This window comes from Labrus bergylta, chromosome 17, assembly GCF_963930695.1.
Source record: "Labrus bergylta chromosome 17, fLabBer1.1, whole genome shotgun sequence".
NCBI classification, from domain to species: domain Eukaryota; kingdom Metazoa; phylum Chordata; class Actinopteri; order Labriformes; family Labridae; genus Labrus; species Labrus bergylta.
In genome coordinates this window covers 19,309,843-19,336,553 of record NC_089211.1, presented here as the reverse complement: position 1 = coordinate 19,336,553, position 26,711 = coordinate 19,309,843, and the positions used below count along the sequence as shown (strand labels likewise).

At 38.5% G+C, this 26,711-nt stretch overlaps 2 protein-coding genes across 3 annotated transcripts; both read left to right on the top strand.

Annotated features, from left to right (window-relative positions):
* Positions 1-2,842: 2,842 nt before the first annotated feature.
* On the top strand, positions 2,843-15,930 carry znf532 (zinc finger protein 532). Of its 2 annotated transcripts, none has more exons than XM_020643012.3 (10): positions 2,843-3,051; positions 3,714-4,054; positions 7,777-10,144; positions 10,461-10,642; positions 11,812-11,988; positions 12,628-12,790; positions 13,024-13,335; positions 13,451-13,563; positions 13,803-13,941; positions 14,060-15,930. In XM_020643012.3, exons 3-10 carry the CDS (start codon positions 7,808-7,810, stop codon positions 14,561-14,563), a joined length of 3,927 nt encoding a protein of 1,308 aa, XP_020498668.3. In that variant the 5' UTR covers positions 2,843-3,051; positions 3,714-4,054; positions 7,777-7,807; the 3' UTR covers positions 14,564-15,930. The 2 variants fall into 2 exon arrangements, with proteins under 2 accessions (XP_020498668.3, XP_065821812.1); XM_065965740.1 differs by lacking the exon at positions 2,843-3,051 and adding an exon at positions 5,297-5,357 and having other exon boundaries at positions 3,969-4,054.
* Positions 15,931-17,029: 1,099 nt separating this feature from the next.
* Positions 17,030-22,995, top strand: oacyl (O-acyltransferase like). Its single transcript, XM_020643016.2, has 15 exons — positions 17,030-17,204; positions 19,231-19,364; positions 19,453-19,531; positions 19,626-19,761; positions 19,887-20,089; positions 20,179-20,391; positions 20,474-20,576; positions 20,680-20,781; positions 20,935-21,100; positions 21,206-21,285; positions 21,413-21,523; positions 21,723-21,846; positions 21,992-22,178; positions 22,502-22,644; positions 22,757-22,995. Exons 1-15 carry the CDS (start codon positions 17,030-17,032, stop codon positions 22,859-22,861), a joined length of 2,061 nt encoding a protein of 686 aa, XP_020498672.2. The 3' UTR covers positions 22,862-22,995.
* Positions 22,996-26,711: the final 3,716 nt, after the last annotated feature.

Sequence of the window (26,711 nt, the reverse complement as noted above, 5' to 3'; positions counted from 1 at the left end):
ACGGTGAATTGAACCCCCCCCCCCCTCCCCCCCAGGAAAGGTCAACAATAGGAATAAAAAACGTGGACGTGGTGTGAAGTTCTCATTCTTGACTGATCTCTTTCTTGACAGATTGTTGCAGGAGGAGAATCCATGAGGACAGATAGGAAGTCCACGCAGGTAAGTAACATTTTGCGTTGAAAAGGTTGAGGGTTTCCTCTGGGTAATCTTCAGGTCCCAACCCCCTACACACACAAACACACACACACACACACAACTACATCCCAGACGGATATAAGAGGATAGCTCTGGCTCGTATCGTTTCCCCCGTATAAGATGACCTTAACAAAACGAGATGAATCACCAGTGGTCAAAGAGCAGGATCAGGTAGGACACACAGGACAGTGCCATCTGAAATATTTGTTAAGTAGACTTTTATGCGAGACGACAAGATCCTGCGTGGGATTCTACAACTAAAAACAAGTAGGGAAGTAAATAAGAATAAGTGATACATTTATTAGTACAGATATATTGTGTTTCATTTTAAGTTTAAAACCTGTCGCACTGATGTTTCTTGAAGTCAATATAAAAAAATAAACAAGGCTTAAAAGTTGAAACAGTCAAATACTGTGCAGAAAAGGTAAAAGCTTATCACATGCAGAGCAACGAGGAGCTGTTAATCATTCACTGGTTCATAATTAAGTTCAATAATAGCCACTTATGTCTAAAAGGCCAGACCACGATCACCCTGCACACCACAGGAATCATTGCACTCAATCAATCCAAACCACAACCTGCAGGCTGCTAATTACAGGTGTGACTTCAATAAACTCAGAAAGTTATGAAACATAAATGTGTGCTACCTGCTTTGTGATAGATCCCACAGTAAGCATAAAGAACATATAGTATAATAACTCTGAATGTAAAATCCAGATTCACCCTGACGCGCATTTGTTTGGAGTACAAACAGCAGATGGCGCTGTGGGGTGAATTTAGAGAGAGCTGAGTTCATGAGTCGTGTGTTGTGATGAAATCAACAACATTAAAGTTGTATTTTATCACATTGACACATTTATTTACACCTTAACACGTAATAAAATAAATGCAACAGTGACTACTGGTTGTCATGAGTCTGCCGATATTATTACCTTTAATAAGTATATTTACATTCTATTTCTGCTTTATTGTAATTTTTAAACAGCAATATTAAAAAAAAAGTTTAACTATTATCAGGCTAAATGTCTCTGCCAGCTCATTTGATTTAATTTACAATTAAGGGAACAAGAAGTGATCTCACCCTGAAAATCTCGGTTTGAGGCGTGAGAATAACACCCTTTTTCATTTCTATTGATAGTTTCCATTCTTCTCAAATGTCCTACGATGCATTAAATGTTCTGATGGTGGTGTCATGGCTGTAATGGCATTGGATCTATGAAAAGAAAAAGCCCTTTAAGGGAGGCCTGTCAGCTGCAAATTGTCAATTAGAAAGGACAGTTTTTCATTGTGAGGCCTCTGCTGTTGGGACTAAATCACCGAGCAGCTGTCTTCAGATGCTAACATCTACTTTTATACTGCTTCACCAGTGACAGATAATGAGAAAAAAATTATGATTACTTTAATTTGCAAATGGGTTGGTTTGATGTACAGTACAACTATTCAAGAAACAAATGTTTCTCTGTTTCCATTCAATCTGAAGTCAGTCGAAATGTCCCTGATTGCAGCTATAACCCTCTAAAGACATGTTTTCCTCCTTGTGTGATGTGTTTTTAGAATCTCTTATTTCTATTTTATTTCAAGCACTTTATGAAGGTTCCTTTACACTGACCAAATGTCATTCTACGTGTACAATGACAAATAAAGATTATTCTTATTCTTTAAGATAAAAAAATATTCCAGTTTTATGGTAAAACGGTGTTTTAAACTCTGCATATATATGGCAGAACTTGATCAAAGATCTATTAGTGAAATATTAAAACTAACACTTCTTATGTAAGATAATATTCTCGGTGCCTTTTGCATAAGTTTGATACATTTTCCGAAAACCATAAAAATAAAGACAAGACATTTGGATATTTGGAAAAAATTAAAGAAAGTTGAAGGTACCTGCCTCTTAATATTTTAAATAAAATGTCAGTTTGAACAATGCAACAGCATTGGTACCAACTGATCCGTTGGTGAGTCAACATTTTAAAAGCTTTAAATTGATTAAAGTGATTTTCAACCTTAAGTGTTAATTTAAATCTCTATGGTGACAATATGTTTAAAGGGATACAAAAATTACAGTTATTATAGTTTTTGGTTTTTGTAGTTTCCTTGTAAAATATTGGGTTCATTTATATCTCAAAATCCTAAAAGAAAGTCAGTGAAGGTAACATCTTTCTCTGGTTAAACATTGTTTCCACATTATGGACATAATATAATAATAATGGTTGCATTTTTATTTCAAGGTGAAAAAGCAAAAATGTGCCTGAAGCAACAAGGAACAATGGCCTCATCTTTGAAGAATCCTTCTGTTGTCTCAAATTCCTGCTTTTATAAAGCTAAAAAAAAAACATTTTCTTTAATAGGGACTGATTATACAACAGTTTTGATATTCTACAATCATAGAAAATACATTTCTTGGATAAATGTTGGACAAAGCTGAACTGCTTGAATGATCTCATGCAGCATATTAAGACAGGTTGAGATGGTAAGCCTGCTGCTGCAGCAGTAGCTCCTCTTTCCTGCTTGTAGCCGCCATGAATGAAGCTTACCATGATGTCATGTGACTGTGTTTCTGTTTGGGGAGGGGAGCAGCGTCAGCCTTCTCTGCTGCACTCCGTCTGTCTCACTGTGGAGGAAGGAGGCGCTATGAGGGGCCTAGTATGATGTACACACTAGGCTGTAGGATGTAGATCCAGCTGTCCCACAGTGTGCAAAATGTGTTTATGGTAATCAAAAAAACCTGGCATGGTCCACCTTAGAGGAGGCTGATTTAATGCTGCAGCTTGATAGGTATGCCAGATCTAACAAGGACTGGTAGCAGGCCAGAGAGAGGCATCCTTAGCTGAAAGCCTCACTGCAGTCTCCAAGGTAGGTTATGAAATACTTCACTTTTTTTCACATATTTATTCATTTATTTTGGATGTTTAACTCATGTATGTACATCCCTCTGCAGGCAACATGTCTGTACATCCCTCTGCAGGCAACATGAATAATCAAATCAGGATAATCATGTTTGTATTTGTGAATAAACAAATTGAAGTTCAAATTCTAGTCATGCCATCATTACATTTTTTTTTTTACGGCATAGATTTCTTTGTGCTGCATATGTGTGCATGGAGGCATTTGTCCTGTGTACATTACAAAGGAAACAGCTGGATTGCATTACATTTTTCTGGCATCTCAAGCAACAAGCAAAAGCAGGGAAATTGCGTGTTGACCTTGGCATTGGCAGAATGCTGAAGGGCAGGTTAGCCTAAGCTTAGGCCTTCAGTATTTGTATAATATGCTACTGATCCATTATGTTTCTGAACACTGATGAACCACTCAGGAAGGAGACTTACATTAACACAATCTCAAACCAACGTTGTCCAGTCGATATCATAGCTATATCCGATGATACAGGCCTAAAATATGAACATATTCAAGTCCCTTTTCTGATCTTATCCTGCTCATTTCCTTTTCTTTCTCTCCATCTCCCCCACCTCCCTCTGTCTCCGTCTCCCTCTCTCTCCTCTCTTTCTCTGCACCAGCTGCTGCTGCTGCTCCAGAGCCAGAGTGAAGAGTCCCCTCACCCCCCCTGCACACACACACAGAGACAAAAGGCCCGCTTCGCCTGCTGAACACTGCCCCCTTTCTCCATCCGTCCCTTCATGCATGGCTGTAGTGGTGGCTTCAGGAGAAAACGAGGCCTGGACTGGGACTAAACCTGACCCAGTGAAGGAGAGGGGGAAGAGGGAGGTGAGGGAGGGAAGGAGGAGGATGAGGAGGAGGATGAGGGCTGGAAGGGTTGAAGCTGAGTGAAGGCAGGTGCTGAGGCCTCTACAGGAAGACTGTCTTTTCCCTGAGTATCTGTCATCAAATCTGACAAAGGGTATGCCACATTTACCTCTATATACGTGCATGAACCCGCATGTTTGTTTGAATGTGTTTCTATGTGTCGACTTCTGTGGGTAGGGGGTGGCATATGTTTGATGGAAATCTGTGAAAGGGGGTGAAATGAATGGCCTGTGTTTGCCCAGGTCACACTGCTGTGTTCTTCTTACATACCTTGTTTTTTCACAGTGCTTGGTGTAATGCTGCTGGCGGCTGCAAGTTTTTTTATTTTATTTTATAGGAACCACCAGCATTGTCTTAGGGTACAGGCACAGGGGGATCTAGTTAAGAGAAAGGCAGAGGTATTGAATTAAACTGCTAATGCCTAAATGCTTCACTTGCATTTTTCCCCCAAATTCTAAATATATTTCATGATTTATTTTCCTTTTCGTTAACGATATTCTGTTTCTTTATTTGCTCAAGTAACTGTGCTTATCCCATCACCTCTTTTTGCAGAGTTGTGGCTTTATTTGAATTTAGTGTATCTCCTAAAACTAAAAGTATCCAAACCACTGTGTGCTTTCCCCTCTACAAACACACAAAAATATGGATTTTTGGTCAAACATGTCGCAGTGCTTCCTGGGATGTGGGCACACTGCTCCTGCCTGTGTGTGTGTGTGTGTGTGTCTGAGGCCATATTGCAGCAGAGGGCTTTATGCTGGGTGACCGGAACCAGCTGAAACTGGTTTGAGGCAGACAGAGGGCTGACAAGAACAATGCTGTCTCTGTGCTCCACTGAGGGATAGGGATAGACCAGGCTCCTCCATGGCAGCCATTGATGGGCTCTGTCACTGGCTTCCTAGCACAGGCACAAACCCTGCTGCTGCTGCTGCTGCTGCTGCCGCTGCTTGCTACTGGCTACATGTCGGTGTGCTTCTCAGCTCGGATCATAGCGAGGGGGGCAGGGAGATTTAGGAAGAGATGAGGACAGGGGGACGTGGCTGGCTGGGAGTGTGTGAATCTGCAGCCTGCCTCACACTCACACTCACACACATGCACATATAGAGGAGTATGATCCATCTAACTGTTTATATGTCAGTGCGCCGGTAGTGGTGGAGGGAATGACTAAGGAGAATCCTTACCAGGACCACAGCCCGCAGTCACCAGATCCCTGGATGTAACCTGACCCTGTGATCTGGGCCTTCGCCTGGTTGGGAAGAAACAGGACTGTTTTTTTCCAGGCAGGGTGGGGTTGATGGCTTTTTGTGGGTTAGCAGTGTTGTGACTGTGTTTGTTGCAGGATGAAAGGAAGGAAGGACAGAAGGTTTGGCTAGTGTCTGGAGAGGGACGGAGGCAAGAGGGTGAGGAGAGGCTGTTTACCTTGCATATTTCCACCATTGCTATCTTACATTTTGTCTTTCTTTTTTTTTTTACTGAGATTGTAGTTGTCTTTTACACGGTGCATTGTTTTAAGGTGGTTGTGATGCATGTGTATTAAACTGCAGATTTTGAGAGTAGTTTTGTGTTGTGTGTGTTTCAAATTTGTCAGAACTAAACCTCCATTTGGTGTAAGTATCAGGCTGCTGCTGTGGCTGTCATGGCTGTGACTAGCTGTTCTTTCCACCAGGCCTTTCTCTCTCTCTCTCTCTCTCTCTCTCTCTCTCTGTGCTGCAGCTTCACAGAGCACAGCAGCCATTTTGCCCCCCTTCACTGCCTTTTCTCCTGCCCTCTCCTACCATAACATTTCTCCCTCTCTGTCATTTTTTTTTTAAATCTTTGTAGCTCATTATTACAACTATCATCTAAACTGAACTGATTGTTGACATTTTTACAATCCAAAGACGAAACTACAAGATGTAAGTCTGTGTGTGTGCAGATGTGGTTGCTTTGCATTCGGATCAAAGAGGCTAAGACTGCAAAGCAAAAGCAGCGTCATGCAGCCTTTTTGCCCAATCCCACATTCATAATACATAAATACAAGTTGCATCTCAGTCCTATCATATCTTATCAACAGTGTTCACTATCAAAACAATTAAAAGATTGGTGTATTTTGAAGCATGTTACTCCCACTCAAAGCAAAGTTTTCCGAACATCATTAGTCTTCACTTGAAAAGGGCAACTATCGAGATATGTTCAATGTCACCTTATCAACAGTCTTCTTCTCTGTCATCATTCCACATTTCATTCAGCACACATTTTTTTTCCTCCAAACAAAACAGCTGATAAGTCAATCCACTGAGAAGTCAAATTGCGAAAATCACATCAACATTCATCTATATCGATCTTCAAAAATAGGGTTGCTCTACTGTAATCAGACTTGATTCAGATAATTGCCTTGTTTCAGCATTACCTTTTCTGTAAAAGTTTAATAGGTGTCATTAGCACACTGGCATACTATTTTTTCCCTCCATATTTAATTTGTTTAATTACAGCAATCCTGAGAATTTATTGATTGAAGAGGTTTTCTTGAGTCCTTAGATGTAATGCCATCAAAATGTCAAAACTACCCCCTGTGTGGACCAGCATTTGATTCCCAGTTCACTGACTTCACCCAATCAAAGACAAATGGTTCATACATGCAGGAACATTCATGTAAGTAAGTGTTGTACGTCAGCTGAACTTGCAGCCTGATAATGAAATGAGCACGGAGTACAAGCTAGTAAGGCATGAGAGAAATCTCAAGCACTAGACGCTGTGAAGAAGTCATGGTTAACCTGGTATTTCTTGAGCTGTACCGTGCATATGCACAAGCACATTCTGTGGTGAAAAATGAAACCTCAAAATAAAAAATTAAAAAACTGTGCTTTTGTGCTAAGATGCAAATGCAGCTCCAATTATTATGTACACTTCACAAAAGTTAGACCTATGAAATAAAGCAATTTTATATTCTGTATATATACTGTATATATTTATATAAACATGTTGCCTCAGCTATTCACTGCTCACCTGCCCAAATGCATGTGTGTATTTCTTTGTGCGGAGAGAGACAGCTAACTGGTGCGCAAATAATAGCTAAGTCTGATGGATGCAGCTATTTCGACCAGTCTGTTCTGTACTCAACCATGCAAACATTTTCTCTGTTTAATATGCAGGAATTGTAAACATCACTGTCAATCTATGCAGCATTTCTGCGCCAGACTTACAGATGTTGAATATTTTGTGCGCAATTCTCACAACCATGCACCAAATTTCAGGCCCTGGTAGTTATTTTGAAGAGTCATTTTTGAAGAGAGAAAGTCTAATTTGTGATTTATAATGGACAGTATAGTATAGGCATGTGTTATGCTTGGAGATTTAAAGTTTGTGGGCAGATATTTATAAGAAAATAACATTTTACCAGATCATGGACAGTTTCACTATGGACACAATTAAGGGTTTTATAAGCTTTGAAACAGACAAACAAACAAAAAACTAAAGAATAAGCTTCACATATGACGTGCCATAATCTAATATAAAAACTGCCATGAATTAAGAAGGATCATAAAGGATCGGCGGTTATATATGCAATGTAATTCTTAGAAATAGTAAGTGGATTTTTGGCAAAGAGAAATTAGGTTTAGGTTAAAAAATTGTTGTTCTTATCTGTCTCATACAAAACAATATGTCAGAGATATACAGTATACTGGTGTGATAAAACAAATTCAGATTGTGTCACTTTGTTCAAATGCTTTATTAATCAGATACATCAACTGTAGAAGGGTGTCTGTGCACAATATATGCTCCTATTGTATTGATAAACTGAACACTCATTGTTCTTCAAATTAAATCTGTGTCCCCTAGGTGATCTCCTTATCAAAATAGAAGGAAGACCATGGGAGATGTGAAGACGCCAGATTTTGATGACCTCCTGGCAGCCTTTGACATCCCTGACATGGTGGATCCTAAGGCTGCTATTGAATCTGGTCACCACAACAACCATGATGGACACCTCAAGCAATCTAGTGGCACAGTGACTACAGATGATGAGGCCCAAAACCCTTCAGCAGGACACGACATTGGCGTTAGCGTCATTGTCAAGAATACCAGAAACACAGAAACCAGTAATCATGATGGAACCATATCTAAAAAAGGAGAACATATACACTGTCTTTCCCAACTCCCGTCTGTTGGTGTTGGTAATGGACTTCAAAATGGCATCTTGTCTACAATACCACCTGGTAACCATTACAACAAAAATGGATGTAAAGCTACCAGAGAGGACGGACAGCCAGTTAACCACCAACCAGCTACTTTCAATCAATTTAGCCCAATCTCCAGTGCTGAAGAGTTTGATGATGATGATAAAATTGAGGTAGATGACCCTGTAGACAAGCAGGCAAGTAAGTCATTCTTAAAAAAGAGAGAGGAGATCCAGAATTCAGGATCTCCTGCATATGTGGATAATCTTAAACCAAATGTAAATAGAGACAAAATACCTGATAAAAACAAGAAAAACAGTGGCACATTTGGATGTTCCAGGTCTAATGATCCCAGCTTATCCAGTTTACCTGAGGAGAATCTCAAGGACACTATCTTCAAGTCGCAAGATCAGGAATGCAAGGAGGTTAGAGAGCAATCGGGGCTTACCAAGGTGTCTTGTTTGTCTCAAGTTAAAGTCATGTCCTCTACAAAGCTTTCATCTTGTATAGCAGCCATTGCAGCCCTCAGTGCCAAAAAGGCTAGTACTACAGAATTGTCTATAATAGATTCTCCCACAACACAGAAAGAACCCATGGTAGCCAATGATAAACCCAGAACTCCAGAAAAGACACAAGAGCCTGAGTCAGCCCTAGAATTTGCAAAGAGGCTGCTAACAAGACAACCAGAGAGCCCCTCTAGTGTCACAAGTGAAGGTAGCAGCAAAGGATCTCCAGAGTCAAGCACAGACACCACCCCGGTTATCCCAAAAGTCAGGATTAAAACTGTTAAAACCTCTTCTGGCCAGATAAAGCACACCGTCACCAGAGTGCTACCAGAGTTTGATCCTGAGGGTCTAAAAAAAGGAGAGAATAGCCCATCTATCATAGCAACGACCAGTGATATTTTCTCATTTCCCACAAGACCGTCTCTTCCAACCACAGTAGTAGCTACAACTGGAGGCCATTCATTAGAAATAACCAAGCAAATGACTATTAAACCTGTTGCAACAGCATTCCTGCCCGTCTCAGCAGTAAAAACAGCTGGTTCTCAAGTCATCAACTTGAAGCTAGCCAACAACAAAACCGTTAAAGCAACAGTCATACCCGCCGCATCAGTGCAAAGTGCCAGCAGTGCCATCTTGAAAGCTGCCAAGGCCATCCAGCAAAAGACTGTTATGGTACCTGCCTCCAGTCTGGCTAATGCCAAACTTGTTCCAAAGACAGTTCATCTTAGTCACCTCAATCTTTTGCCTCATACTGTATCCTCTGCTGTCTGTGACCTTAAACAGACCCCATCCCCCTCCAAACACCCACAGAATCAGCAACCACGTCAAGTCAAAAAGCAGATCATTCTTGCTGGCCGAACCTCAAAAAAAGTCTCAAAAGTTCAAGTATTTGCCAGCTCTCAAAGCTCTGTAGTGGATGCCTTTAATAAAGTGCTGAGTAGCATAAACCCTGTACCTGTGTATGTTCCAAACCTCTCTCCACCAACCTCAGCTTGTATCTCTATACCCTCACGTGGCTACAAGTGCCTAGAGTGTGGCGATTCATTTGCTCTTGAGAAAAGCCTGACACAGCACTACGAACGTCGCAGTGTGCGGATAGAGGTCACCTGCAACCACTGTGCCAAAAGTCTAGTGTTCTACAACAAGTGCAGCCTATTGTCTCATGCCAGAGGCCACAAGGATAAAGGGGTGGTCATGCAGTGCTCACATTTGATCCTAAAACCCATTCCTGCCGATCAGATGATAACCACATCACCCTCAGCCGACCCTTCCAACGTCACTGGCACCATCTCCCCAACTCAAGCACCCACAAGTCAAGTCCTGGCGAGAGTTGCTGGTGGTGGGTCCCAAACTGCAGTGATATCAGCTCCAAGCAGTGTTCCTATTGTGGCAGCCATGCCCTTGGAAGATGATGCATCAAAGCTCTGCAGACACAGTCTTAAGTGCTTGGAGTGTAACGAAATGTTCCAGGATGACAGCTCACTAGCCATGCACTATCAACAGGCACCAGAGTCCAATGGGCAGGTGTGTGTATGTGAACTTCTGCAAAATATGTTTCAGTTGAACTTAAAATTTCTGAATGTCAGAGAGTTTGGACTTCTGACATGATCATTGATTAACAACATTTAATTTGTTATGAAGCTGGAAAGTAAAAGTAAAAAACTGATTACATTATCCAATAAGCTGGCAAGATGACTTGACTCTGGTTTCATTAGTCCTTTAACTGCAGAATGTTGAGTGAAAAAAAATATTTTTGATGGAAAGATAACCCGTCTTATATCAGTGACAAAAGGAAAATGCTGTTTTTCAATGTATTTATCTTCTCTTTTCTGTGCCATAGAAAACATGCACCATCTGCCAAATGCTTCTGCCAAATCAGTGCAGCTATCTGTCGCATCAGAGAATCCACCAGCACAAGTCTCCTTACATCTGCCCCGAGTGTGGTGCCAGCTGCCGTTCTGTCCATTTCCAGTCACATGTCACCAAGAATTGCCTCCATTACACCCGTAGAGTCGGCTACCGGTTAGTGTACCCTAAATTAATTCATTTTTAGATACATTTGCATTTTAGTTTAACGCAAGATACAAAAATTCTTGTTTGGGAGCAAGAGTAGTCAAACTTTAATTTTCAAACTTTTTGACACATTTTAGACAGTAAAACAGAAACTAATCAATGGTATTTTCCATTGTGCTGTATTCTTCTTCTCTTAGTGGCTATCCAGAGACTTCAATGTCTTCTTCTATTACTTTCTTTTTTAAATTGCTTCTTATATAATTTCTAATGACAGTTATTATTATACTATGTTTTGACAATCCTTTACTGATATATTACTCACAACCAAATTCCCCTCACCAAAAACACCCCCTGGAACAATCCAAATTGTTGTAAGTCATCCAAGATAAAAGCCTTTAAAAAGACGCTGTCTGACCAATTATGGTTCTTTTATTAGTCTGACTGAACAAAATTGATATAGTTATACATAACCATTTAAATTAAAAAGAAATGTGGCATGTATATTGTCTGTTTTATGTGATAGTTCAATTTTCTGAGTTTTAACTTTAAAATTTTAAAATGTTGGTGCACAGAGAATATCTATGAAAGAATAATCCTGTAAAATGACTCTGGTCACTGTATGACCACCTTTATGTTGTTTGTTACAGACTTAGTTTCACATTTTGGGAAACAAAAACAGATATTAACATACTGTTACTCAAGTTTTTTGCAGTTAAATATATATATTTTTTTAAACACACAAAAGTTGTGAGCTTAACCTAGCGTTACAGCTTGCATGTTTCTGTCTAAGGGTTAAAGTATTCACCCAACACCTAACATGTATGAGTGAAATTCAAAGGTGTTACGAGGTGGATTTTTTTTCTTAATCTTTGAACAGAGACAGGCTAGACCGTTTTAATGCTAAGATAATCCAGACATCTCAAGGTTTAAGATTTAAGGGGAAAAGTCACGATTTAAGACCTAATATTGGCAGTTATATTGTCATTAAACCCTTAATGTAAAGTGAAAATGCTTATTTCTCATGATATCAAGCTACCCCCTGAAGCAAAGTGTTTAGAAATGAGTAGACCCGAGTGTATTGCTGCAGCATGGAAAACACAATAGGTAGTTTAAAAAAAAAAGATAATAAATCTTCGAGTCTAACCACACGCATTTTTTCTAATTCATTTTCCCTACAGCTGTGTCCACTGCAGTGTCATCTTCTCTGATGTTGCAACTGTTAAATCCCACATTCAGAGTAGTCACTGTGAGATCTTCTATAAATGTCCCCTCTGCCCCATGGCCTTCAAGACTGCACCTGGAACGCACTCTCATGTGAAAACACAGCATCCAGGAATGAAGGCAGGGGAGCCAAAGTAAGTCTTCTCATGCAGTTTCTACAATAATAAACACTGTAGACACTTCTCAAATACGGCGCTATTTTTTTATAGTTGTTGTAGCAAGTTATCATTTTACTGAAAATACATTTCAGTACAATTCAAAATTGAATCTGATCTACAAATATCTCAATAAAATGAACATGCAAAACACAAGCTTTTGCTGAAAGCTTTTCACTAACAAACACGACAACACACATCTTAATGTGCTTCCTTTCACACAGTGAAATGTAATACCTGTGTCCAATTAATTTATGCTCAGGAAAATCATCCTCGCTGCTTCATTGGCAGCAGGATTTCTTGGTTTTAGACATGGTGGCTTAACTTTGGTCTGTTTTTTTCCACATGGCAACCTTTTATTTTCTTTCATTACCATTACGGACGCAAGTGAAAATGGTTAGGAGCAGGTGATCATGTACCATTGTGTTGGTTTGTCCTTGGTAATGCCTGAGCTTAAAACTAAATAAATATCTGATGAGCATCGATAATAAAATACTAATAATACTTAAATCAATCGTTCACATTTTCAATATTTCTTTACATCATATTATCAAAATGACTGTACATATATATAAAGATGTTTAACGTGATGTCTAAGTGCTGTTTTTTGTCTTTTAGGTTGATCTATAAGTGCTCCATGTGTGACACAGTGTTCACTTTGCAGTCCCTGCTCTACACACATTTTGACCAACATATTGCAAATCATAAAGTATCAGTGTTCAGATGTCCCGATTGCTCCATGCATTATGCACAGAAACAGCTCATGTTGGACCATATTAAGGTGGGCATAAACAGCTTGTTAAGGCATGCTTGACATTGATATACATTTTATGCATTCAGGCTTTTAATTTTTGTAGTCCCAGTGTTTTTACAGTGAAGTAGTGAATAGATTATTACTCTCTTTATTTTGGTTTCCACAACTGTATCACAAGATAAGCCTTTAAATGTTAAACATACGAGTCCCTTTTGATTTCTTCGGTCATAATTCTTTCTTCATATACTGATCTCTTGCAGGCCATCCATGGAACCTTAAAGACTATCGAGGGTCCACCAAACTTGGGCATCAACCTCCCTCTCAGCACCAAGCCAACTAACTCTAACTGTACCAACAGCCCCAGTAAAACTAGCAACAAAGAAGGAGGAAATGTCAATGGCCAAGAGAAGGGAGAGAAGAAGCCTTCACCTTCAACCCTAAAAAAAACAAATGCTAACTCATCAGCTGACCTCAAGAACTCAACTGGCTCAGGATACACATGCGGAGACTGCAACAACCTCTTCAATTCCAGGGAGGTTTTTGTTGCTCACATGAGGCATGAACACAGCAAGGTGAGTGTTCAAACTACTTTTGTTTAAGGAAGAATGTGCTACATTTTAGTCTTAGGGTTGACTCATGATTATTAGCTGACTGTATTTTATTTTATTTAATCTCCTAAAATTGCAGATACTGAAGAAACATCCATGTCGTCAATGTGACAAGTCCTTTAGCTCCTCCCACAGCCTATGCCGACACAACCGTCTCAAACACAAGGGACTAAAGAAAATCTACACCTGTCCGTGAGTACACACCCAGCGTTTTGTCTTACGAGTCCTCTGTTTCTAATTACAATATACTTTGTTTGGAATCTCAAAAAGCATGTGCTAATTCCCTGCTACAGTTCTAAGATACATAAAAGGGAATTGCAAATGCAAGTTTCCAAAGTCCTACAAAAGAGAAACGCTTTATGTCTGCAAATAATACAAGACAAAACCTGCTTGCAAGGGGTAATATTTGTTATTTTGTTGTACTATGACAGGCACTGCCCAGCTCTAAGTCAGCCATTCACTAAAAGAGTGCTGCTGGATCAGCACATTCAGCTGATGCATGAAGTCAAAGACCCAGAAGGAAAGACTGCCAACTCCAATAATAAGGACGCTTTTCCGGTCAAGGAAAAGGTACAAGGGCAAAAGAAAAAGAAAAATCAGACAAGGAAGTGCTCCTTGTGCATCTGAATTCCTTATGAGGGTATATTCTATAGTAATTCCTAACTTATCATTTGTATCTTCTCGACAGACCCTAAGCCCTAAAAGAAAACCAGAAGAAGATGAGGGTCCCCCTGGGTTGAACTGCAGGGGCTCTGACTCACAGCCGTTGAAGAGGCTCAAGGTGAACATTCTCAAAATTCACAAGTGTGCCGTTTGCGGCTTCGCCACAGAGGACATCATGGCGTTCCACGAGCACATCCCCCAGCACAAGTCTGACGGCTCGTCCTACCAATGTCGGGAGTGCGGCTTTTGCTACACCTCCCCCCGCTCGATGGCCCGCCACCTCTTCATAGTCCATCGGCTGAAGGAGCCGCAGGGTCTCGCTCGCTACAACGGACGAGGCAAGGAAGATGACGAGAGTCAGAGAGAGAACCAGCTGGATGTTACAGACGAGAACAATGATGGGACACCAAATACCAAGTGTAAAGTTTGTGGGAAGAAGTTCGAAACGGAGGGAAATCTGAACACTCACATGAGGACACACGGGATGGCGTTCATAAAGTCAAAGAGACTGAGCGCGGCTGAGAAGTGAGAGGAACACACGTTTGAACCATTCCATATGAAGCCAAACTGTACAAGGTTAAAACTTGTGCATATACATGATGTTCAATAGAGCACTATATGTAAACAGTATAGAGGAGGAAAAAAAAGTAATATATGTCAAAGTCACTTCATGTGACGTCAAGTAAACTTAACAAGATAGTTTTTGGTACACATAGATGAATAGATTTTTTTTTATAGCAGAGATGTGTTTTTATTTTCACAGATTCCATCGTTGTTTACTCATTATGTCTCGATAATAAAAATGTGGTTGTTATGGGATTAATCCTCATAAAGGTCAGCAGTGTTCTGAATCTTCAAAGCTGCTAATGTCCAATGAATGTCTGAAAGAAAAAAGAAAAGTATGTTTCACTTTCCTTTGAACACGTCAAGCTAAAGTCTTACAAGGCCGAAGAATAGCTTTTAAGTGTTTTTTGTTTACAATTATTTTATTTAACGCAAAACCTAAATGTCTTTCTGATCTATCCCAAGCGTCTTAAATGAACTCTTGCTTTAGTCTCTTTCTGAAATATACTAAAATCAAATCTCAGAATTAACTCGGGACTTCAATTCTATTCAATTTCACAAGATTTTTCAGACAATCAGACAACGATGAAATTTACTACATGTTCAGCTACATCTCCAAACAACTAAAACATTTGATATAACTTAATATATTTAACACATTAACAACCATTCAGAAGTCGAATGAACTTACTGTACATGAAGTTTTAGGGATCCACATTCATGGCGCATTTGACCTAAAAACATGATCTCTTTTTTTAAACGAATCAACTAATATATCACGAATATACTTTCTAAAAGGTTGTCAAACTTTTTAATGTTTTATTTGTGTCTTATTATACACTATATGGCAGCTCTCTGTGATTAAAAAAATCACTTTAAAACGTTTATTTACCTGAATATTTTAAGTATAAGATACAAAGCACTTACCTTTTTGACCTGTGAAGGTCAGTATTTCATCTTCATTATGAGGTTTCTTTGGTTTGATGGTTAAATGAATGAAAACTATTACGAATGTAAACTAGGCTGTGAAATTGACTTTTCAAGAAGACAACTCGTTAAAATAAGAAATAAAAAACCAAGGAATCTAGGTTGGGATAATGTAAAGATTGTTTTGCATAGCTTTCTTTGATACAAGCATTCCTAAAACAAACATCATTCAGTTTTTGACAGTCCTTTTTTCTACTCTGACAATAAGAGTCATGCTGTAAAACTGCATGTGAGAGGCAGTCTGTGAACTATTTGTCACTTAGAATGTGTCTGCTGCTGTTTTGAAACATTTCTGATGCTGGTGTAAAAAGCTGTTCTCTATGTCAAATAAATAATGAAAACCTGACAGAAGGTGTGATGTCCCCTGCATATGAGAATTCAGATCTTCTAAGAGGGAAGATATCAGAAACCACTATGTGATCATTCACACTAATGCTCGCAAAATGGTGTGTATCTTGATCATCAATATGAATCATTTTGTAAAAGGACCTTTAAGATTCATAAGTTGTTTTCTTTCAAAACTTAGCTTCCTCTAGTTGATTTCTTCAAAATGGACCGCTGTAGATTAAATGTCATTTTTAGTGGACAGATATTTGGTCATAGTGTCAACACGGGACCTTTGGTAGTAAATGTGCGCATGTCTGCACCAATTGGCAAAAGAAAATGCGCAAATATTGAGAAATTGGTACTCATCAATGGCTTAATAAAATGACACTGGTTCATATAGAAAAATAAATTCTTTACTCTATGAAGAGAAATAACTAATTGATTTCTAACGGCTTGTAATCAGTTCAAGTGATTGAAACAGTGGGTCCAAGTTTGCCCCAGGAAACAGTGATTCAATCTTCCCTCTAGCATGATCAACGAGTCACAATTAATCAGAAAGTGGATGCGTTATATTCAAATGTGTTTATGTAAAAGTTTGTCTGCCTGGGAGAAGTCAGGGCACTTCATATTGGTTTTGAAGACAAGCTTGCCCTCTAGTGGTCATTGTTGAACTATTTCAATAACTCACCTTTAAGTAGTGTGAAACAAATGAGACAAATAGTTTCAGTAAAAAACAGTTCAGATGAAACATCTCATGTAATAAATGTAAGAGTATAGTAGTAGAGTACAGTACTTCACTGTGTGATGATATGAAAGGCCCAGTACACACAAAGTCACACTGGTTCTATTGTAAAAGATTAACTGACCAAGTGGGGTTGATGAGAGTACCTGCATTTAATTATTCTGATCCAGTGTTGTGACATAATCACAGCCTGCGTCATTTTGTTATCCCATGTAACCAAATCCTGGTCACACCTGATGTAGAGAACCAGGTGGAGACAACCTGCAGTTGCCAAAGCAAGCATTCAATCCATCCCATGCAAATTGAATTTCACGCTACCTTTGTGATGACGATGTGTCCCCTACAATGTTATTTAAACACATATGCTGTAAGAAAATGCATTACGCCCTGAAAATGGCCATGAGTTCGGTGGTGTTACTTGTATTTGCAGGGTGTAGCTTAGCCTTGGACAACACACAGGATTTGAATGTGTCTCAAAGGTGTATGGAGGATACCACCACTTTCCTTTGGGAAATCAACCAGGACAGGCCGAAAGACTACGCTGTTCTCAGTAAGTGTTGCTGTGTTTCAGAGTACATTTCTTACTGTATTTTAGTTGTAGAGTCACTTGTTATGGAGTGGATCAAAAGCAGTTAGACAGGCAATCTATGGGAATGATGGAAAAAAAAAAGTCATTAGATCAGACATTATAAGATCTGTAATGTGCTTCAACTTGAAATGCAAAACAAAGCACAGTAAACTTTTAGTAAAAACACCTTGGCTCACATTGTAAAAAAAATTATACACTTTTTTATTTTTGCGATTTCACAGAATACAAATATACACACAGTGCTCAAAAGCTTTTTTTCTCCTTCCCTGGAAGTATCAGTTTAGTATCAAATACATAACTAACAGTCTTATCACATTGCAGCAACTTATTAATGCCAACTATACAGAGGAAGTTCAAGGGATTACAATCAATATGAAGATGGTACAAGTTGGTAAAGTTATTATAATTGCTGATGGAACTTTAAATAACATGTTTTTTTAAAATAATTTATATTTATATTAAAGCCTAATAACTCACATCCAAAAGTCGACAGAGCAACTTGTAGGCCCTAATAAAAAATAGAAAATAATTTAAAAATATATATTCCTATGCATTTGACTGATTATTAGTAGAAAACAATAACACTACAGCTAGTTGCAAAACAGGTAATGTGCACAGTAAAATCCTAAAAAAAAAAAACACGAAAATATTCAACACAGGAAAAGAGAGATTTTAAACAGATGTGTTCTGTCGAGATTTGCTGCCTTGTAGAAAAATACCTTCCTAAAGGATCCCAGTTTATAACACCACAACTCGCTGCATTTACTCTGAAGAGACAGGGGAAACATAGTTTAAAACCTTTACTGATGATTTCGGAGGAAGCATATCTCGTTAAATAATGATCTCTGTACTGCAGCCGCATGGGGGGTAGCAAATTTCGATGGGTAGCAATATTCGATAGAACACCTGTTGAAAACAGGAGCTAGAGACAGACAGAGTAAATGTGATACTTACGTTTAAGGTAGACTGGTCCATATCCATGTAAAACATCTCCAAACACTTCTTGCAACGTTTATCATTTAGTTTTTTCGCCAGTTTATCTGTTTATCTCCTGTTTGGGAATCTGCTAACTTGCTAAAGACGTGCTAAGATGTGCTTTTATTTTGTACAGTCTGTGGTTGTATGTTGTGAGTGTATCGCTGGATTCAACATTTTAATTTTCCCTACCGTAGACCTGTTTGTAATAATAGTTTGTGAAGACTTCATTTTGACCGCGTCTCCTTGTTAAATACTAACTAGTCAAGTAGTCTGACTTTACCTGACGCACTGTTATTTAGTGTGCAATACCGTTTTTGACCACACAGGGCTGCTATCACTAAGCGTTGCAACCCAGGGGGGGCGCTGTTTCTCCCATGTGGCAGGTAGTTGGAAAACGAAAGCTTGATAACGAGTTTTTTATATCATAAAATCTTGTTAACTTTTGTAATTTAAAATGAAAATACTATTAAAGACAGATATAAAGCTTTAGTTCTAGATTGCTTCTGTGTTTCCAGTAGGTTAGTAAAATAAGAATAACAAGATTTATTTCTTAAATATTTTAAAGGACTTATAGTTTTGTCTTTTAAAAACAAAAATTAGTAATAACATGAAAAACTGATCATGCGTGTGAGATATGTTTCATATTATCACAGTTTTACCTTTGCATTGTATAGCAGAGTAATATAGTAGTACATGAAACTCAAAATATAATTTGTGTTTATTAATAACGCCTACATATTGATTACTGAAAAATATTAAAGTTAAAGCATGAAATATGGGCTCATATGTAAAAAGTTGTTCTGTAGTGGTTCAAAGCAATTCAGTTCAGTCACCAAAAATGTAATTGAACAAAATAAGCAAATCAAAAATAAATGGGAAATCATAATCAATGGTCAGTATTAATTTAAGCATGTTTTTCAATTTACATATTGTTTATGGTGTATGAATCACTAAGTAGCTTTTTGTGTGTGTGTTATGTGATGTTGCTTGTGTCTTTTTTTTGTGTCAGTGTATGATGCATTTGGAAAGATGGGCAGCAATGTTGAAGGAGGTAACTCTAACCGGCCCGGCTTACTGCATCAGTGTCGCTCTGCTGAGGGCCCTTCATTCTCTGGACGGTACTGCCAGGTGTTCCTGAGGCAGGTAAGAACAAAAAGTGATATAAGAGGAAAGTAAATCTCATTAGGTGAGATTAGGTGATCCTGAACAAAGTTTTATACTTTTACCTTAGGGAACAGCCCAGTACTTTGTGGGTGTGTGTGTTCCAGACTCATGCGAAGAAGAGGATTTGCAAATGTTGGTGCTTTATGGTCAGTGATGAATCTGTTCTCTCTGCACTCACTGTGGATTATTCTGTCAGTCCAATACTTGTATTGTATTACTTGTGACATGCTTTTCTGACAGGAAGACTTGAGTATGGTCAGACGTCCCTCATTCCTCCTTTACCACACATCCTGGTCAATGAGTCGACTCAGGAGTTAATCATGACCCATTGTATGTCCAACACTATTACCCCTGATGCATCAGATATCACCTGCCTGTCAGTATATAATTGGACTTTTTTTTACATCTTCTATACTGTCTTATCTGCATGTTGAATATATGTCTGCAAGGCTAACTCCCAGGGCTTTCTTGAAGTGTAAAATGGTTTATTTCCTCCTGCAGGTTTGTGTGTTGCCTTATGGTTGCAGTTCCTCTTGTTGCTACCTTGTTTACAACTCTGATAAGGAGGCAGAGGAGCAGAGAGGTCAGCCCAGCAGAAGAGTCTTCCTCTTTAAATGCCAGCCTTGGCCTTTATGGGACGATGAAGACCAATGGCTCCTCCAGTATTGAAATTAACAGCAACACTCCAGAAGAAAATAGTCGAAGTAAGTACATGACTTCCTAAAAATACTTCCAAAGATGATGCATTTATGCTCTGAAAATCTGAGATTTAAAGTGTACCCATCTTTCCTAGACAGCACCAGCCCAAAAACACTGTGTTTTCCTCGAAGCTGTTTGTATCAGTGCCTTCAGGTGTTCTCTCTACAAACTGCGAGCCAGGGTGTTTTGAGCACCTCCTCGTGTAGTCGAGAAGGAGGCTTCTCATCCCTGAATGGCATCCGTGTTCTCAGCCTGTTATGGATCATATGTGGACACTCTGCACAGTTCCCCGTCATAAACAACCTGGGTATGACAAATCTCCCTTGCCACTTTCATCTGCTCTTTACTAACTCATTTCACATTCTTGCACTGCGTTGTCTCCATCACAGATAACTACAAAAACTGGAAGAAAACAGCAGAAAGCAGCCCTCTGTATGTGCTCTCCATGAGTGGACCTGTGTTTTTGGCTGTAGACACCTTTTTACTTCTTGGGTGAGACTGAAACAATGTGCAGTTTAAAGCTGTAGTTGTTTTGCCTTATGTTATCTTTTCCTGGCTAGTTTTAGAAGTTCCTAGTGCAGTTTTTGTGTTTTAGGGGTCTGCTTAGTGCAAGGTCCCTGCTGGGCTCCATCGACAGGGCTGAAGACAAACTGAGCCCCAGTTTGGTGACCAGCTACCTCTTCAGGAGGATTAAAAGGTTCTGTATGATAATCATTCACTCTATACAGTTAGGATAATCTATCTGTGTCTCTGTTTATTAAATTAAACCAAAAAAAGATTTAGATTTGTTTCATTATTTTGCTGTGGTAAACAAATTAAACAAATTTGTATTGTCTTTCTTTTTCAACAGGATTCAACCACTGCATCTGTTTATTATGTTTCTGACCATTGGCCTGATCTCTCTGGTCCAGTGGGGGCCCTACTGGTTCCCATTCATAGATACATTAATGGATTGTAAGACTTACTGGTGGGCTAACTTGCTATTGATTAGTAACCTCCTTCCAGTCCATGAAATTGTGAGTTCAAGCAGTAACTTGAACTAAAAACTAAATGAACTAAAATTCCATTTCAACAAACTGTATTTCTTTACAGACCAATTTTATCACCTGTTCTCTCCTCAGTGTATTCCTTGGACATGGTACCTGTCTCTGGACTTTCAGTGCTACGCCACCACTCCTGTGTTGATCTATTTTTACAGACTGTAAGTCCTTTAAAGTGATTCTGGAAAAAAAAGTGATTTTTAAGTCTTTTACTTTGGAAAAATATTGTATTTGTTAGCCAAAGTCTCCTGTCCTGAACTCATCATCATCCTGTATTTCATTTATCAGAAACAAAGGTGTGTTTGCCTTTGTTGCTGGAGGCCTTCTGCTGACAACCGTTACGACCAGTACTGTTATAACTGCGCTCCTTCATCTTCCAGTCTTTCAGCCCTCTACACTGTAAGACATACGGACGCTGATATAATGCAAACAGCTTCAAACCAAATGCATGAAATGTGACTTACATGTCCAATGGTTTTCCTCACCCTGTACATTTTCTAATGTGTATCTCCGAAGTTAAAGAGTTCAAAGGCTAAGTAGCCAGTTTCTGTAAAAAATGTAAAAACCGTTAGATTTCTTTCCTATTATTTTTTTCCAGGACATCTGAGCATTATGTCTTGTATTACTATGTGAAACCCTACACGAGATATGGACCCTTTCTGATAGGGATCTTGACTGGAATATATTTGACAACAAAGAAAGATCATCTGTTAAAGAAAAAGGTGAGAACTCCACACAAATCTTAAAACATTTTTTTAACTAGATATGTGAAAATATCATGTGCTCTTTTGAATTACTTTCAAGCCAAACAGATTGACTAACCTGCCATCACACTGATTTACTTCTCATTTCTCTTTGTTGTTTCAGTGGCAGGCAACACTTGGTTGGTCCTGCTGCCTGTCCGTCATGGCTGCGTTGGTTGGACTGGCCTATGTCCTCAAGGAGACACCACCCTATCCCTCTGTGCCACATGCACTCTACCAGGGGCTGCACAGACCTGTCTGGGCTCTGGCTGTGACCTGGATCATAGTGGCTTGTGAGGAGGGTTATGGAGGTAAACCAAGGGCAGGGATGTTCTTTAGTCTTATTATAACATTCAGGACAAACAATACACAATTTCAAATAAGCATATATTTAAGTATTTGCTTCTTTGTGCGTTCAAACTCTTGCTCATGGCAGTAACATCTAAAGCAATATGAAAATAATCGGGAGAATGTGGGCGCCCTAACCTTTCTCTCTGAAGTATATAAACCCAAATGGAGGATTTTGTTAAACAAATACGTATGCATACCTCTTGTTAAGACAAATATAAGGGTAGAAACATACGCTGATAAATCTCTACCACCTAATTTTCAATTTGTCTCGTTGTTCTTCAAGGTTTTATCAACAGCTTCTTGTCATTGAATGTCTGGGGTCCTCTTTCCAACATAAGTTTTGCCTGCTATCTATCACATCCTGTCTTTATCATCGTCTACATCGGATTACAGGAGACACCGATCCACTACTCAGACATCAACTTTGTAAGTTCTTTGGACAGTTTCATCAAACCTAATTTAAGTTTTTTACCATCATTAGTGGGTTGCTCTATGTTTTTTATAATGTAATGTGTTGTGTGTCTCCTCTGTTTTTTAGATGTACATGTTCCTTGGCCACCTTTCACTCACACTCATTGTGAGCTATGTGCTCACTGTGCTGATTGAGAGGCCATACCTCAACCTAAAATGGAGCTGTAAATAAAACAAATCAGCAGTCACAAAATTATACAATTGACACCCTTTAACTTGTTTTCTTTTCATCTGTGCCTTGTAAGCTATACTAATGCTCTCTTTTGTTGAAAATAAATGTTTGTTTCTAAGAAGACAAAAGTTTGATTTTGAAGCCAGTATTTACTGTAAACTTCCAAACAGTCTGCAGCTCACACACAAATAAGATACTATCATTTAAATCAACTTGTTCGTATACCTTTACTGTGATACAGGGGAAAATATGTTATGATACTAATGCAACTAGAACCAAAAACACCAAAAATAGCTGGAATGCAGAGTTGGAGAAAAAATAACCTGCTTCTGTAAAACAGACTTGATTTTGGGGTTAACTGTTTAACATGTACAATATTATATCTTCTGCATATAAAGATATTTTAGATATCGGCTTGGATATAAAATTCTTATAAACATTTAATCCATTCTAAAATATGTGGAAGGGAACTACAAGTTCTTTAAACTGTAGAGAAATGGGCCAATCCTTGAACTGTTCTGCCTGTGAGGAATAAAACAAGGCTCTTATACTTACACAAAAAGAAACCTTTGTGAAGAAAATATAAGAAACGTCTTTTATGACGTACCCTCGCAAAATATAATACAGTCATGCGGTATGACTAATCTGTCTGCTCCATGACCCTCTTATGTCATGACTTGATTTTTTTATGCACTACATACTGAATGAACAATAAAACTGACCCTAGGAATGAGCAGTCTTCAGTCATACATCATCATGCCAGGAAGACTTCTTAACACTGAAGCTGATTTTATAATTTTCAACTGCTGAAATGGTCTTGTATATTTTTTAAAGACCAGAGTAACAATAATAAATGCTACTCTTGAAGAAATAAAAAGAAATGGTGTTGAAAAACTTTTAACTGTCTGAAAGTTAAATCTAACGCTGTCCATTTCAATTTTTCAGTTTTGTATAGGGGTATTCATTTTCTCTTCTCAATTTTAATGAGACGTTTTAAAGGTTAGAATAAATACAAAGAGATTATTAATTCAGGACAATTACTTGTGTATTAAGCACAGAGTTATATGTAGAGTCACATAACTTTATCACCAGCTTTAATCATGTTTCTAGGGCACAATCTCATTTAAAGTTTGAAGTAATTAGGGACTATGATAGGATTCATTTGAATGGCTTCATCATGTTTCCCTGCAGTCTTCTGTATACAATTAACTAGTACACAGTTTTTCACAGCACTTTCCATGACAGTGAGTCACAATATACAAGTGAAACTGACTCAATTGATGAGATCATAACAAAGGTTTTTCGTTTCTTATGACGCACAAAAAGCACAGCTACGTTTCTATCCCAGCACTCGAGCTATGCAGGGTATTTGCTCTGTTATGTGTTGATTTAAGTTGAGTATTCCTATGTGACCAGCCTCAAAGGAATACTTTGTTCCCTCTGCTGCTGGCACAGAAACAAACTCCTTATGTGGGGATTTTCACTGCAGCATTAGATGACCCTCACTGTCAATTGCTGTCCAAGCACTGACAATTTGTCAGCTTAATTGTTCAATCCCTCCAGAATTTTTTGCATACATTTCAAGATTGAGCGTCCAATTCTTTCAATAAAACGATGTCCTATATCAGAGAAATATGGAGAACGCTGGGTTCTTGGTGGTGTAAGATCAATGCCAAATATGCTTTCCTATTTATTTCATAACACTGTTAAGGTGTGTCTACAATTTGTCTGCTGTGGCGTTCCTGCCTTTATGGGGTCTGGAAAAGCATCCTTCAGCTGACTCTCTCAAGTACCCACACAAACAAAACATGGTTGTGACGCACACTTCTCACATGTGTGGCACCATTTTCCACCTTAATGCTGTTGGGGGAAGGAGGGCAGACACCAAGCTGAGGCAGACTGTGCAACAACACGGGGTAAAAATACATCTTGCTTTGGTAAGATGACACTTCCCCCACTTTGACTACGAGAGTCCACAAGGGGCCATGTCCCACCCAAAACCCCACAACAACATGCTCAAGATGTTGTAACATACATGAGAATGATGGAGCTTTTCAAATGTTAATGCTGTTTTCAGATCCATTGTATAACTGATGTACTTATTCAGTTTACAAGTTGAAGTCATGCATTAATTCATAAATAATAAAAGGATGTAGCCTAAGTATTTCAAAATTAAAAGTACCAATTATGTAGAAGACTGATATTTGTGATAGTTTTCTTTTTATATGAAGTTGTTGGATAAAGGTTACTGTAGAAATGATGTGTGTAATATATTTTTCTGGTTTGAATGTTTTGAAAAACCGAGTATCTCGCAAAAGTCTTTATGAGCCCTAATCCAAGGGAATTCGAAAAAGTTTACTGAATTCAAAAAGTTAAATAAATGCCTAAACTGAAAAAAAAAACATAGATCTAGATAAACACGCACTAAAAGTCCATTTATATTTGCTTGTTGCTTGGGAGATTTACACGGCTCCATAAAGACAGGTGTGGATGCAAGTGTTACATAATGGCACAAAAAGATTGAAAGGACATTTTAATGGCTTGTGTCTTCAACTTCTGCAGTAAATTGCAGTCGTAGCAATACAAAAATGTAGTGTGTGTGTTTGTGTGTGTGTGTGTGTGTGTGTGTGTGTGTGTGTGTGTGTGTGTGTGTGTGTGTGTGTGTGTGTGTGTGTGTGTGTGTGTGTGTGTGCATCATTCATAAAACTCAGCGCTGGCTGCTCGTACAATAGTATCTTTGCACAGTGCTATGCCAAAGTTGTTGGAGGAGTCTACGAGTGTACTATCTAAAAATAATCTAAAAGATTTGTTTTCTTTATTTAATTAGAAACTTGGGCACTTGAAACATTCCTGTTTTATTGGAAGGTCTTTGTAGTTAAACCACAATTTACAATGTGGTGATTTTATAGCAGGGAAACCATCTGCACCCAACCACCTGTCACAGACCCATTATACAAGAGCAGTAAAGAAAAAAACAGTTCCAAAACAGTCATTTACGGTGTTTATGAAACAACATTTAGTTTGCAGGTTTTTTTAAAAGACATACAGGGAAATGACATGCACTTATCTTTGTAAACAACTCTGCAGAGGGTTTGATTATTCAACCAAAACTATGACACCATCTTAGTTTTTGTAAATGTGAAAAGTTGTGAGAAAATATTCCAATATTAGATTAAGAGACTGAAAGAGTTCAAAGGACTCTCCAGGTGTTTACGTACAGTTTTAGTCAAATCAAATGTGTCATCATAGGCCCCAAGCTTGAGTTGTTTTTTTTAAAGTTAACTTGGATCATAAAAAATACAATAAAAATGGATGACCTTTTTAAGTCTTAAGTCAATCCGATTTTTCTTTAAGTCCAGACAAATCTTAATATTTTAGAAAATGTGTATGTTTGATTGAAAGTTAGATAAAAAAGATGATCTCCCCTCTTAAATCCTACCACTCAAGAAGCATTAATTCTTAAAACTGGGGAGACAGTTAGCTTGGCTCTTTACAAATAATGACTCTACCAGCAACTCTGAAACTAAAAGATTACCAGACTAGTTACAGTAATTGTTTCTTTTATGCTAAGCTACACTAATCATCAGTTGCTGTAGCTTCACAATTAGCATACAGAAATGTAAGAATCTGAAATTGTCTCATATATATTTCATGAAGTTAAAAGATGTAAAACTTTTTAAAAAAGCACTGTGATGAGGACTTCTCGTTATGGCGGCGAGCTAGGTGGACGTGGTTACTCATGCTCCGTTGCTAATCTTGAAATGACACAATCCCAAACAGCAAAAAAGAAACAAATAAGCGCAAAGCACTGTGATGTGACGTAGTCTTAAATTCACCCTTTTCCCTACCA